At 41.5% G+C, this 13,808-nt stretch overlaps 6 protein-coding genes across 6 annotated transcripts; 3 read left to right on the top strand and 3 right to left on the bottom strand.

The window, feature by feature from the left end:
• Positions 1-237: 237 nt before the first annotated feature.
• Positions 238-2,512, top strand: PCOAH_00046470 (Uncharacterized protein; the record flags this gene model as incomplete). Its single annotated transcript, XM_020061431.1, has 2 exons — positions 238-873; positions 1,076-2,512. The coding sequence occupies 2 exons, from the start codon at positions 709-711 to the stop codon at positions 2,510-2,512; spliced, it is 1,602 nt and encodes a 533-aa protein (XP_019916505.1).
• Positions 2,513-3,585: 1,073 nt separating this feature from the next.
• Positions 3,586-4,210, top strand: PCOAH_00046460 (Mitochondrial ribosomal protein S14; the record flags this gene model as incomplete). The annotated part of the gene is made up of 2 exons (XM_020061430.1): positions 3,586-3,771; positions 4,058-4,210. The coding sequence occupies 2 exons, from the start codon at positions 3,586-3,588 to the stop codon at positions 4,208-4,210; spliced, it is 339 nt and encodes a 112-aa protein (XP_019916215.1).
• A 394-nt stretch (positions 4,211-4,604) lies between these two features.
• Positions 4,605-6,131, bottom strand: PCOAH_00046450 (Uncharacterized protein; the record flags this gene model as incomplete). Its single annotated transcript, XM_020061429.1, has 6 exons — positions 4,605-4,750; positions 4,992-5,139; positions 5,257-5,317; positions 5,448-5,545; positions 5,658-5,726; positions 5,886-6,131. The coding sequence occupies 6 exons, from the start codon at positions 6,129-6,131 to the stop codon at positions 4,605-4,607; spliced, it is 768 nt and encodes a 255-aa protein (XP_019917090.1).
• Positions 6,132-8,019: 1,888 nt separating this feature from the next.
• PCOAH_00046440 (Uncharacterized protein) lies at positions 8,020-8,671 on the top strand (the record flags this gene model as incomplete). The annotated part of the gene is made up of 2 exons (XM_020061428.1): positions 8,020-8,077; positions 8,289-8,671. The coding sequence occupies 2 exons, from the start codon at positions 8,020-8,022 to the stop codon at positions 8,669-8,671; spliced, it is 441 nt and encodes a 146-aa protein (XP_019916805.1).
• Positions 8,672-8,832: 161 nt separating this feature from the next.
• Positions 8,833-9,988, bottom strand: PCOAH_00046430 (Uncharacterized protein; the record flags this gene model as incomplete). Its single annotated transcript, XM_020061427.1, has 4 exons — positions 8,833-9,081; positions 9,228-9,303; positions 9,548-9,640; positions 9,793-9,988. 4 exons carry the CDS (start codon positions 9,911-9,913, stop codon positions 9,012-9,014), a joined length of 360 nt encoding a protein of 119 aa, XP_019916383.1.
• Positions 9,989-10,955: 967 nt separating this feature from the next.
• Positions 10,956-11,981, bottom strand: PCOAH_00046420 (Uncharacterized protein; the record flags this gene model as incomplete). Its single annotated transcript, XM_020061426.1, has 1 exon — positions 10,956-11,981. One exon carries the CDS (start codon positions 11,979-11,981, stop codon positions 10,956-10,958), a length of 1,026 nt encoding a protein of 341 aa, XP_019916096.1.
• Positions 11,982-13,808: the final 1,827 nt, after the last annotated feature.

Raw genomic sequence — 13,808 nt, 5'->3', positions numbered from 1 at the left:
TCCGTCACTATGATAGAATAATTTATGACGTGCCTACTGACCTGGCTTGGATGAACATCCTCTTTTCGCGCCTTTTTAAATTACAGCCCCAACACCGCAGCAACGCTTTTTCAGGCAATTTTTTATTTTCAATTTATAGGATGAGAAAAAAAAAAAAAAAAAAAAAAAGAACATATGAACAAGCTTTGCTAATAATTTATACCGCACAAAAAAAAAAAAAAAATTCCCCTCAAATTAGTGCAGGCGCCAAAGTGTTTTCTCATGTCCGTATGGTTTTGTATACATCGATTAGCGGGCGAGTATTGTACTTTCGCAAGTCTGCATCGGGAGAATTTACCGTTTTGGTCCATCCTCACATTTGCGTTCTTCTCCTTGGCATTTTCCACCCTCGCATGACTTTATATGTTAATATGTTAACATTTTTGCGTATGCTCTCGGGAGTTATTATTTTCCTTTTGCATCCATTTTTGTGTTACCCATTCGCCGTCGGTTTTTTCTCATCACCCCGTGTTACTTGAACAATTTTTCGGCACGGCTTAGTCCTCTTTGTGTGGTCAAACGTATGCGCCACCCTCCTTCCTTCTTTTCCCCCAAGAAAACAGCGATCTTGTACCAACGACGAATTCACCATGCGAGGAAAACCCGAATGCAGGCTTGCCGAAACAGAGTCATAACCCCACGACTGCCACTTGAACGGAAGAGCGAAAAATGGACGAGCCACAGGAACCCTTAAAGTTCTCCGACTTCACCCAGTCCAAACATGGCAACAAGAGAATCAGGATAAACAAACCGAATGGAGATGTGAAATATTTGATTTCCCGTTTTACGGACAACCGGGAAATTAGCAAGTTATCCGGCCCAGTGACATTTATCGTAAGGAGAAAGAGTGCGCACGATTGGGAAGGGGGTCTGCTGCCCAATGTTTGGGGGGTAGATTCCCTAGGCGGAAGCAACCTGAGAGAAGGATGTAGCGATTAGCCACTTCCTAGGTTGAAGCCTGACCTGAGTGGTTAAGGCACAATACAATTTACACTACACACGTTTCACTCTTTTTTTTTCCTCCCCTACACGTCAGTCCAAAGACCTGCATGAAGAAAGCCCCACATCGAATGACAAAAACAACAATGCCTTTTATTGGCTGCTAAAAAACTCATCGAGTGGAAAGGGAAAATCGCATCACAAGTCATACATGTCCAAAAAGTGCAACATGGACACAGATGTATTTTTTGTGCTGGTGGAAAATGAAGAATATTCGGACATTTACCCCGTGTCCAGTTGGCACGTCTTCGAACCGGACCTGTCGGCAAAAACGTTAAGCAAGTTTAACGTAGAGAACCCGCAAGAAAAATTAAGAGCAGAACAAAACAACAGAAGGTTGGATGATATAATTGAGAGGTTAAAAAGTAAGGAAGAACATATGAAGGTAAATTCCAAAGTGAGGGAAGAAGGAAATAAAAAAAAAAAAAAAAAAAAAAAAATTGTAAATTCAGACTCATCTTCTTCATCCTATGAAGATGACGATTTAGGATTAAAAAAACAAGAAAAAAAACGTATAAAAAATTTGTACAAATTAAGAATGAGAGAAAATCACGATAAAATTGATTATGTTGATTCAGCTCTTTCCATTACTGCCTTGAGAAAAAGTAAAGTCAATTGGGATTACAATAATGATGGAAAAAAGAGCGATGATGAAGACATAAATTTGGACGATTCTGGACAGGAAGAATTTGATGATGATGACAATAATGATGAAAATGATGATTCGGACAACAACTCAGATATGGACCTTTCCCGACTGACCACCTACGGACAGACTATGAAGTCTCTGCTGAAGCAGCAAGTGCATGATGAGGAGGACGACGAATTGAAGCAGTACTCCGATGACGACAGTGATGAGGAGGACGATGACGATGAAGATGATGAGGACTCCGATGAAGAGTTAGAGGAGGATGACGAAGTTGATGACAGAACTGGAAACATGGCTAAGAAAAACCTAGCCGCCAAAAAAAGAATGTTAAAAATAGAGGCACAAAGGAAGGCCAAAAAAGGTGTTGCTCTGAACAAACCGCAAAAGGATAAGCGCCACGTACAAGACGATGAGGACGATGAAGACGACGATGATAGTGATGAGGAAGAAGAAAGTGAAGACGATGAGGAAGATGAAGAAGACCACTACCAAGGGGACAAAAAAATTAGCCCAAATAAAAAGCAACCCCTACAGAATACCAAAGCAAACACCATCAACGAATTCATTAAGGAAAAAATTAAAAACAAAGAACTACAAATAAAGGAAGAAAACTGTGCCAAAATTTTACTAAAGCTCATTGAAAAAAATAATGGAAAAATGGACATCTTGACTCTCCTGGATGTTTTAAACATTAAAGAAAAAAACCAGAGCTTCTTAATCGTCCAAAAGTATATAAAAAATTTGTGCAACATTAGCTCACAGACGATTAACAATAGGAAGGTAAAAATGGTATCTGTGAAGCCGAAGTTTGTCTCCAAGAAGTAGCTGTCTTCCCCCTGTGATGTGAGTGGGTAGCCAACCGATTAAGCCCACGGACCTGCTTATGTATATATATATGTAGAGGTGCGCCGGTCTCACGTTGCTGTTGTTACAGCGGCATGATGACGCGTGCCACCCGTGCAGGTCTTCCCTGCAAATTGCGCAAAAATTTGAGCACCCAACCAGCGTTTGCTGCGTGGTACGTGATAGTAATAATTTCCTTTGCGAATTCTTCTTTTTTTTTTTTTTTTTTGTATCATCCCAAATGAATCCTTTTTTTTTCTCTCAAAAAAATTGGAGAATAAACCTATTAGCTTTCCCATTTTGTGCAATACGCATATGGCAGGGGGACTCCTCCCACCAGCGTCAGAAGGACAAACCGCCGTCCAACTGTTAACCCTTCTTCGACCCCGTGTTTCTGTTCAGCATATGTTTAGTTCAGTTGGTGGGCCCGGAGTTCATCTGTGGCATTCTCTTACGTTGTGTGTTCCTAAGTTGAGAAGTTACTCCGCCTGTTGTCAATATTAAAGAGTTCAAACGTGCTCAATATGATAGTCCGCTTTGTAGGAGCGCTATCTCCACAATGAACTGTACAACCCTACAGCAGGTAAACAGAATGGCAAAATGGGAAGCATACCGTTTGGAGGTTTATCCCCTTTCGAAGGAAGAATCACCATTGTACATATCCTTCTGCCGATTGGCGCATTAACGCGAAGGGATTATTTCATCACCCTTCGTAGTACACATCCCCTGTTCATATGTGCGTCGTTTATAATGGCATCATTTTACTTTTCACGCGGTGCTCTGAATGTCCCCCCGAGGGCGCCCTCACACATCGTTCGTTCTTGCATGAGCACTTAAAAAAAAAAAAATTCTCTTACAGGGGGCACATTTTTTGGTCATCTTTTTATCCTCCCTATTGGATCCATTTTAGGTTAGTTACCCCAGCAGGTAATTACCTGTGTATGACCAACTTTAATATTTCTTCTTTTTTTTTTTTGGCCCATATGAGATAGCCCTACTCTGCTACTTCAGCAAGGTAGGAGCAGCGCTCTCCCATCGTCTGATAAGCAGCAAACATGGCAGCAAGAAATCCGGGACCCTACCTGAACCAAGTGCCACTGGGTTTCCCCAGTTACAACAGGAAAGTGTTTAGGGACATTTTGGCGAGGCGCGCCTTTATGGAATCTGAAGTCAACACACGGGTTTACAAAAACGTGTTTGACAACCTGGGCTTTAAGGGGCAAATAAGAGTCAACAACAAGGTAGGGCCGGCAGCAGAGTGGAAGTCGTGCATAAATCGTGTATTTGTCGGGCCGGTTTGCAATTAAAGTGCCGCTGGACGGGAACACCGCTCCCCCGCACCGATGTCTTAAAGCGGCCGACAAGCAACCACGCACATGCAGGGCTCATAATTAATGGCCTGCCTTTGTCAGAAAATTCACGCCATTTTGTACTTTCACACCTTCCTTCGTTTAATTTGCCCCCGATTTTTCTTTCCCATGCATGCATTACACCCCTTTTTCGCCACCACCTCCACCCCCCCCTCAGGTAGGAGTTAACCGGATACGAATGAGGTGTATACAAGGTGGGTATTCCAGAGGAATTTACAAATTCACGAGGATGGCGAAAATGGCTTTTTTCCAAACGGCAAGAGAAGGGTGGCTAAAAAAGTATGGTTACCGACCTGACCTGTTCAGGTAATAGCGGGGGAGAAAAAGTCACGTCTTCCTCTCGGACGAAGGTGGTTATCATTAGGACAAAGGGCACCTTAAAAAAGGCGTGATATATCACACACAAAAGATGTTTGCACTTATGCGTTATTTTATTTTTGGCAAGGGAGAAAGACTCGGCTAGGAACGCTTATTCTCCTCGTCCTGTTTTTTCACCGATGGATAAGTGAACTAACTTTGAAAGTACGCACGTTGTCGGCGTCGAGTGGGGGGTCAACGTAAAGAAAAAAAAAAATATACAAAATAACATAGTATGGTATAGCATTGCTTAACACAACGTAACGTAGCGTAACATATTTGAACAAATGGAAGACACCCGCGGCTACTTCTATGAGGCGAATCGTTACCTCCGTCCCTGCCACCGCTCACCCGGGAGACAAACACTTCGCTTCGTTAACACCTTGCAGAAACGATTTTTCATTTTCCCATACTCTGTACCTTCGGTTGAGGTTCTTCACGAATTCGATCAGGCTCGGCTTTGAGAGCAGCGCACGCTGCAGGTCTTCGTTGACTGCAGTGGGGAACAAGCAGAAAATAAAGGGATATTCGCACCAGAAGGAGGGGGATCACGTGAGGGGAGCTCACCAAAAAATGGGCGGACAAATGAACCCCTCTCGCCCCCTAGCACCATTTTCCTATATAGATCTTTTCCAAACTAGGCGAATCGTGCAGTGTGGGGAGAACTTTTTCGAGCCTCGCTTTCCCTGGGCACTTTTAACGAAAGGTTTCCTTTAAAACCTCGCCTCGCTTACATTTCGACGGAAGGGAGTAAAGTATGGAAAGAATGGAGAAGCACATGGAGTCGAAGTAGCAGACATTGCGTCCATCCCCAGTGGAATTGTCACCACTGCATAAGACCTCCTCCAAGATGCTTAAAATTGTCTTCAACCTGGTTATATTCTGCAAAAAGGAAAAAAATGGGGGCGAAATCCACGCCATGTTTACACTTCACTTTTTTTTTTTTTTTTTAAATATCTCTCCAAAAATTATCGTTATTTTTTAATGTGGTGTGCTGACCAAATTGTGGTTATCCAACCCAGCCATTTGGCACTTTTCGTAGTTTTCCCGTCTTAATCTTCTGTGAGAGAAAAAAAAAAATTAAGCAACCGTTAATCCATTTCTCGCAAAATACACCTGAACAGTTGTCATGTCTGAACAGGTCCGTTCAGCTGAATGAAAAGCTGCCCCAAATGATCTACTTGGTTTACCTCGTCAGATAAATATAATACAAATAGAAGAATCTATTTTTGTAAATCTTTTTGGTAAAGTTGTTGTAAATCTCGTCATCCATCCAAAGGAAGTACTCCTGAGAACGGTAATATTGCGAGAAGGGTGTACTCAAAAGATCTGGAAGGAGGAAGGAGAAAATATTTTCCATAATTGGCTCCCTCGCTACAGTGCTAAATGGGTAGACGTACCAAAATTGCCTTCAACTCGTTTACTACTCCAAAGTAGGGTTCATACTCAATCGAGTCAAATAGGTAAACCTGAAAGGAGGGGGAAAGAGATAGACAGAAAGAAAGGATTTAAGAGCATACACTACGGAGGAGGGGTAAAAGAAAAAAGAGCACTTATATCTTCGCACATGCCGGTGATCATCTCTCTACAGGATGCTTAAATGGCATCCCTCTCGAATAAATTTTAACATTTTTCATGTAGTCGATAATTTCCGTTCCAAAGAGGATATTCCCCTCCAGTGTATTAAATGCGTAGGGGTAAGAGCCATAACTGCTGAAGGGGTGTGTCTCCCCCACCAGGTGAACGAAAGGACAATTTAAAACATTTTTCAAGAAAAGCAGTTGGACAGTTAAGGAGTCTATAAAAATTTCACCAACACCACTTATAGAACAATGGTGGTAATGAACGATCAACTTTTGTGGAATTTGAACCATCCTTCTTTTCTACTCATCGTATCTGCCTTTTTTCTTTTTTCTCTCAAATATATTCCACGCTTTAGGATGTTCACGGGTGAAAAAAAGTTAACACATCATGTCACAGTAACCACACTCCTCTTTTTCTTTAATACATCAGAGGGTTGGGGTTCTCATAACAGTCGCGACGCATTAAATAGGCGTACATTTTTCTGAACATGCTTTTAAGTCCACGTGCGGGAAAAAATACAATAACACAAGGATTGCAGCATTGCAGCATATCTTTTTCTTGTTTAACCCTCCACGGGTACCTATTTAGCGTATCTTTTATCACACTTTGTTATGACGTTTTTCCAAGGGAAGCAGTTTATTTATGTTCCTTTTGTGAAAAATGCGACGGAGGAAGTTGGGGAACGTACACTGGGACGAAACATTTTCTAAAAGGGAGCCTCAGCCAGATAACAGAAAGGCGAAAAAGAAGAAAAAAAGAAAAAATCACATGTGTTATATACCAATAAATAAAAAAAGGATAAAATTTCAAAACTCCTATGTCACAATTTGAGAGAGAAAAAAAAACTCCAATTTTTAAATATCACTCTGGCAGGAACACCGCCCCCCTTTTCCAATCGTCCCCAATGCAACACTTTTTTAGCCCCCACCCAAATTACCCCGAACTGGTAAAAAAATTGGAAAGGCATTTACCAAATGGGTACAATAAAAGCCATATGTGTATGAGTTCCAGGGCTTCGTCTTTATATGTAACTCCTTGGATCATTCATTTGTGATGTTAAAAAGCGTTTAGGAAGTTTCCGTTATGTGTCCGCGTCGACACAAAATTGTGAACTCGAAATGAGCAACTGCGGATGGAGTCACCCGAATGTTCAAATACCTTTGTTTTACCCATCTACACGCGTTTCTCATTTTGGTTAGGGGAACCTTTTTCCTTCTGATTTTAAATTGGTATAACAGAACAAATGTGAAAGGGGTAGACAAGAACATATGAGCTGTGTCACCATCATTCCACTACCTTATCAACATGAATACAGTTTAGCCGGGGGACTCTTCTATTTATTCACCACCTATTTAGCAGTAAGCGAGTTGCCCCTTTTTTTTCCCCAACTTTTTACCTACCAAGTGGGAGAATAGGAAATATTCACCACACCTAACGCACGTGCGCGAATTTATCCAAAATGTCTTTTTAAAGTATCGTAGTGAGTAGCAAGTAGGTAGACTATGCTCTTGACACACAAAATAATGCCTCCGTTGGGTTTTAATAGCTACCCCTTTGTCACACACACAAGAGGAAAAAAAAAAAAAAAAAAAAAAACTATTTATTGGATTCTTTACAAATAGGCAAGGTGAAAAAAAAAAAATTAAGTGGCTTTCCAAATTTCTTTTTGGCTGTTTATACCGTGTGCGCATGCCACATGTTCCATTTTGGCTGTTTGAAAAAAAAAAAAAAAAAAAGTAGACGCAACAAAGTAGCTAGAAAATTTTATGAACGTTCAGGTAAACCCATTCGTCATGTTCCAACCCCACTATTACGAATGTGTCTATTTTTTCAAGTCGATGCGCACGGTAGATCAAAAAATATAACCCCACGTTTTGCAAAATATATGTTGTTTTAAGTTGCTATTTTACGGCTGTCCCTAATTTTTACTGTGCGCACAGAAGTACCTGGTTGCATGTACATCTGCTTTGAAATGTTATTTTTAACTCCCACGTAGAGGACTTCCTTTTTAATTTCGCTTTGTACCGTTGTGGAGTGAAGAACAGTACCCTTTATCCTCTCCCCTCCCACAGAACAGCAACAATAACAACAACGCAGTAGGAAGCATCGTAGGATAACGAAAAAACTGTCCCTTCCCAGTGCCGCATTCCCATTTTTATCACATTTTCGACCGTCAAGATGAACTTGTTCAGGAAGTCTATATGCTCAGCTTGTAATTCTTGCAAATGTTGCTGTGGTAAGGATAGCATATTAGCAGACGGGAAAGCGTCCCGACTCCTCGTCTCACAACCCATCTGTGTGTTTTTCCGTCTTCATTTATTAGTGTACAGTTTCTTCGCTTGCATGCATATATATGTGATCGAGCGAGCGCCTTCGCCTTGGTTGCCCGCTGAACACTCAGCTCCGCCGTGTGTGCATACCCTCCACCCACTTTAATTTCCCATCAGAAAAGGAAGGAATAAAAATCACTGAGAGGACCTACACGTACAACGAACTGGACGCACTCTGCAGTAAGGAGGAACCCATCACCTTCCCCTGTATACCAACGGAACGCATCGTATTAAATTCCTTCGACAATCCTCCTCTGTACTACCATCAGATAGATAGCGAGTTTTACGCAAAGGACATTTTGTACGACGTTCCCCTCATAAGTTACGCGCAGGGTCCCTTTTACGAAAAAATGCCTGACTTAAAAGATAATGAGAAGTATCAATTGCCGACAATCAGTTATGTATCCGATCCTGTGTACCTCCGACGGAGGCAGAAGTGCACCCTGTCCGATATCACAAAGTCTATTTGTTGCGATTCTTGCAAGTGCAAGTGCAGCTAGGAATATGTGCATTTACATGTCCTTTTGCAAAAAGTAGCAAAAGGGGGGTCTCCTTTGTACATCTGAATGGGTTATCACGTTTTGTCTACCACACTGTTTACTATTATTTCATTTTACCATTATTTTGCTTGTTTGTTTGCTTGCTTTTTTTTTCCCCTCGACAACCTCGAGACACTCGCAAAATAAACAAATTGATGAGTTAAAAAATAATTAACAAAAAAAACAAACAAAACTAACACGTGGTCGAAAGCACACCGACGGGAAGATCCAAATGTGGGGGGGGTACCCACTCGAGAGGTGCTCCCCACGATAGGGCTGATATCATCTTTTGTTCACCACGTCAGGCACTATTGAGGAGGTTTCCCCTCTTCAGTTCATGTCCACAGCCTGCTATATCGAAATATTTTACTCTGCGCAAAAAAAAAAAAGAAAAAAGGAAGGGGGGAAAAAATATATAGCAGAATAATGGGTATGTAAAAAGAGGAAGAAATGACTACAAAAGAAGGCCTCCTTATCAACTTGTATTTTTGTGAATTCCTATTCCTGTGAGGTATACTTGACAGAGGCATGCTTGATAAAATCGCAACTCGTGCAGATCACTTTCCCGTAGGTGTCTCCAACCCATCCACATCCTATTGCGAAAGGGGGGCAACCACCGCTCGAGTGTCAAATTAAGGGGGTGAATACTTACACACGTACATATGTACACACGTATACGCATGCATATATATGCATACACTGAGAATATTACATACCGAGTGCACTATCTCGGAGGAGCCCATTTTTACAGGCACCCACTTCGGATGTGTGAAAGCATATGTAGACCCCAGTGGGTGCGTTAAATGCAAAAGGGGACTAGTGGTGGTTCAGACATACCTGTGCTTGGATTGCTGCAGTCGCAGAGTCTGCAGTATACGTCGTCGCTGTAATCATTCCCTCTCATCGTTCTGTGGAAATTATTTTCGCAGCCTGCAAGGAGATTGTCAGCGCGAGAAAAAGGTAGAGAAAAATGGTGGTAACAGTGGTGATAAAATGAGCGGCGCCAAGATCAGTGGTAGCGACGTGGTTAGCGGTAACAACATCTAAATGCAACCGAGACGGTGAGAGCTCCTCTGGGGTACCATCTCCTGTAGGGCGGCAGCATCTCCCGCACAGGTCTGTTGTGCACATGTGGCACAGTCCTACATCGCGACTCGTAGCACAAAACAGGGCGGTGAGCGTGAACAAAAGCATTCGCTTCATTTGTGCCCTCAAAATTTGGGGTCAAATTAGACTTCGGAAGTGTTTTGTTAAGACGGGAACGAAGATAAAAGGCCACCCTTAGGAGGAGTACACATCTGAATTAGCAGACCAATATATATATGTGTTCGTGCATGAGCAACTGCGCTGTGTCTACTTTATCGAGGAATATGTTTGCACTGGAACATATGAGTATAAAATACGTACAGCTAATAGCACAACTGCCTTTCCAAAAAAAAAAAAAAAAAAAAAAAAAAATTATTTGCCCAAGCTTGTGTGTACCCACTTTTGCAACGAATACAAATAGCTTTGGATTTTTTTTTTTTTTTTTTTTGCAAAACGCTTCCACTTGAAGTATACAGAGCGCATTATTATTCCTTACTAAATGGGTGATGCCAAGTCCACGAGAGGAACATTGCAAAATGCTGCTCATCATTTCGTACTTGCAGCGTAGGTCCAATGTTGTACAGACAGTGTAGAACATACCATCTCGTCCGAGAGGAAAGGAACACCACAGGGAAGAAGAGGCCTGCCCCCTTTTTGGAGGACTACTCGAAGTTAACGTGCGGGGGGTCAGGAGTAACATAATATGAAAGTAGAATGTTGCTGGTATAATGGTACACGCCACGCGGTGTGCAATTTAAAGTACGGACAGGGTAAGTGACCCCTTCCCGTAAAGTGTCCCGCCATATACGCGAACGTACACATCAAATGTTTTTTTTTTTTTTTTTCACAAAAAGGTGAATAATTCTCACATATCGAAAGTTGCATTTAAAAAGGGTAAAGGAAAAAAAAAAAATTCATATGAATGGCGCGGTGGCATGCAGGGGGGAGGGTTGTTGCTATCCCCCAATTCGACCTGCGGATATAAATCAAATCACATGGGGCGAATTCCCCACGGTGACCGTCTAGGCACTGATGAATGAGCCTTTACCAACAGGTCACAGTGGGGTTTATACCTGCTGGGTCACGCGGTTGCTATCTGTGAATATGTGGGGAGAATTAAAAAGGGAATATTCCTCCACTTCTGTAGTGTGTGTCCCCCTCAGAGGTACGCTCGCCCCCGCGTGAGGTTCCAATACTTGACAAACTTCTCCAACAAGTCCGCTTTTACGTTAACGAGGGTTCCACCTGTGGGCTTCATAAGTCCCATGAGGCTCCTCAAATAGTGGACGAGTTCATCACAGTTGGAGAAGTCGAATTCGCGCAACGATTCGGCAATGTCCTTTTCGTTCAGCCACACAATCTTAATTTTATTATATATATTAAAACAAAGAAAGGTAATATGGAGGACGGGATTAAGAACGGTGTGCGGAGAGGTGTAGGAGTTATTCCACTTCTTGTTAAGTATATTTGTTTCATAAGTAAAAGCAATCAAGTTGCACTTATTTTTAAGGACATATTCTGAATGCGTAAAAATTTCATTCTTCCACAGGAGAATACAGGAGCCATTACTTTTCATGCCCTCTGGGAATATGACAACTGATTTTATTTTTTTATTCTTCGCGAAGACATGTACTTGTTCCAGATTTTTAAATTCTCCTTTCTTGTTGGGGATGGAAAATTGTAGAGATAGCTTTATTAAATCAAAGAAGAAAACGGGGGATAGACTTCCATTTTTGTTAATAATAACAAAGAGTGGATTGAGCCGATATGCTAAATATAAAATATCCACGAAGGATGTAAAGTTGGACAGATAAATGTGTCCATAGTCATCATAAGTGAATGGAATTTTCTTCTTCGTGCATTTTATTTTAACTCTCTTGTGGCTAGCATATTCCTCATCCATGTAGAAGAAGCCCAAATAAAGCAGCAACAGCCGGCAATAAATGCACTGTATTATTTGGTAGAAAAAGTCCTTAACGCACTGGAATATGAGCAGGTTCACTATGCTGTTTAGGAAAATCATAAAAATCAACGTCAGGGAGAGGAAGCAGAAGCGACACAGCACCAGTGGGAACAGCAGAAATTTGAGAAGCTTCTCATGGACGCTCAATTTGTTGTTTACCCATAAGGGCAAAAATGGATTTATTCCTGTGGCTGAGTCTGCGAACTCGCGGTACTTTTCCATTTTCCCATATTTTTCGTTTTTTTCTTTTCGGTCTCATCCGGGGCATGTTTCCGTATTCCCCGCTTCGTGCTGTTTCGCCGATCTTCTGCCCGTCTCCTATCCACTTCTTTTGCCCTTCCCCGAGTGGGAATCAGCTGCCGACGTACACGTCGTACCATGCGGTTCTGTCGTCCACAGATTTGATACTCACAGGTGAGCCTCTGCACCACGGCGGCACCCGAAGCTTATGCGTGTTAATGAAGTGGAAATGACAGCCCACCTCCGAAATGAGCCCACAGGTGGAACCATTTAAGAAAAAGGTCTCTCTCGCACGACCAAAAAAGAAGAAGATTTCCCTTCTCTTTTCTGCTTTTTATTTCGTCCTTTTCGTGTACCTACCCTCACACGTCAACTTTTATTTTCACCTTAAAATTCTGCGAGCATATGTCACTGCGCTTGGGCCTCTTACATGATACATAATTTGCTATTTGATTTTTCCTCCGTGGCGCGATTTTCTTCCTTCTCCGTGTTTTGTACAAATCACATTGATGCTTTTCTGCTAATTCCGTCCCACATACAAATACGCGTGTATCTCTTGCTGGTACATGTAAATAATAATACCTGTACATTGAAACTCAATTGAGTAAAGTTTTTTTTATTTTATTTATTTTTTTTTTGTTCATTTGTTTTTTTTTTTATATTTATTATTTTCTTTTTTTTTCAAAAAATTTTTTTTTTTTTTCACTTTTTTGTTTCCGACCCCTTGCGCAGTTTTCCGCATGTTACCATTTATATATATTTATGCCTCCCCGACTCAGAATTTTTTTTTTCCTTTCTTTTTTTTTCTTGCACGATACAAAGTAGCGATTATACAAACCAAGTGGCACAAAAATCATAGCATGAAAAAGGAGGAAGAAAGAAAAAAGAGAGTGACAACACACATTTGCGCGAAATGTGCCATATGAACTAAGTCTTCAATGGCACAAATGGGGGGAACATGACATTTTTCGTGACAGGCCCCTACCACCACCCACCGTCGGTCATCTTTTTAAGCTGGACCAACAGAACGCGTGTTTTTTTGTGCAAAAATGGCATGTGTTGCGCAACATTTCCGAAATTTGGAAGAAAAGTATGACCTTTTCAGGCAAAATAAATGAGCAAAACGGTGGATTATAGCAAAACAGCGCAAGGGAGCAGACAGACTGCTGAGGCGTATAGGGCAACAGTAGGGACGGCGGCAGTAACTTTGGTGTAGGTAGGAGTGCCATATTCCTTACCACGAATAATGGGTTGACCTGTCCAAACCCCCCACCACCAAATATAAAAATAACACTGTCTCCAAACTACGAAAGATAACGTTGTTCAGACGGCCACTATTATTATAACAGACATTAGCACCTTCACAAGCACTATTTCAGGTCCTACAACACTTGATGTCCGTGGAGATGAATCAGACAATAAGCCTTCTCCCACACAGGGAGGTTTTAACAAATGGGTGTACACACAGAAGGTCAGTGGAAAAGGGAAAAAAAAAATTTCGCACAGAGATGTAATTTGCATCGTCGTTGTGTCATTTTATTGTGTGCAGACACACACACAACATCTTCCATTTGGGACAAACTGCTCCACTTCTATTATTTTTTGTATTTTTGGAGATGCTTTTGGAGTGCTTTCTCTAAATAGGGGCGTTTCTTTCTTTTTTTTTTTTTTTTTTTCGCATCACCCGAAAGGGGGGGGATATTTCCTACTGGGTGGAAATGAAAAAGTGCATTCTTTTAGGAAGGAGGGAAAGAAAGGAAGAGAAAGAAGGAAGTAAGGAAGAAGAAAGTGTTCTTCCTACTTTTTTTG

The sequence above is a fragment of the Plasmodium coatneyi genome, chromosome 12 (assembly GCF_001680005.1).
Source record: "Plasmodium coatneyi strain Hackeri chromosome 12, complete sequence".
In the NCBI taxonomy this organism is placed as follows: domain Eukaryota; phylum Apicomplexa; class Aconoidasida; order Haemosporida; family Plasmodiidae; genus Plasmodium; species Plasmodium coatneyi.
Note: the sequence above shows the minus strand (reverse complement) of the source record. Positions and strands in the feature narration are given on the sequence as shown.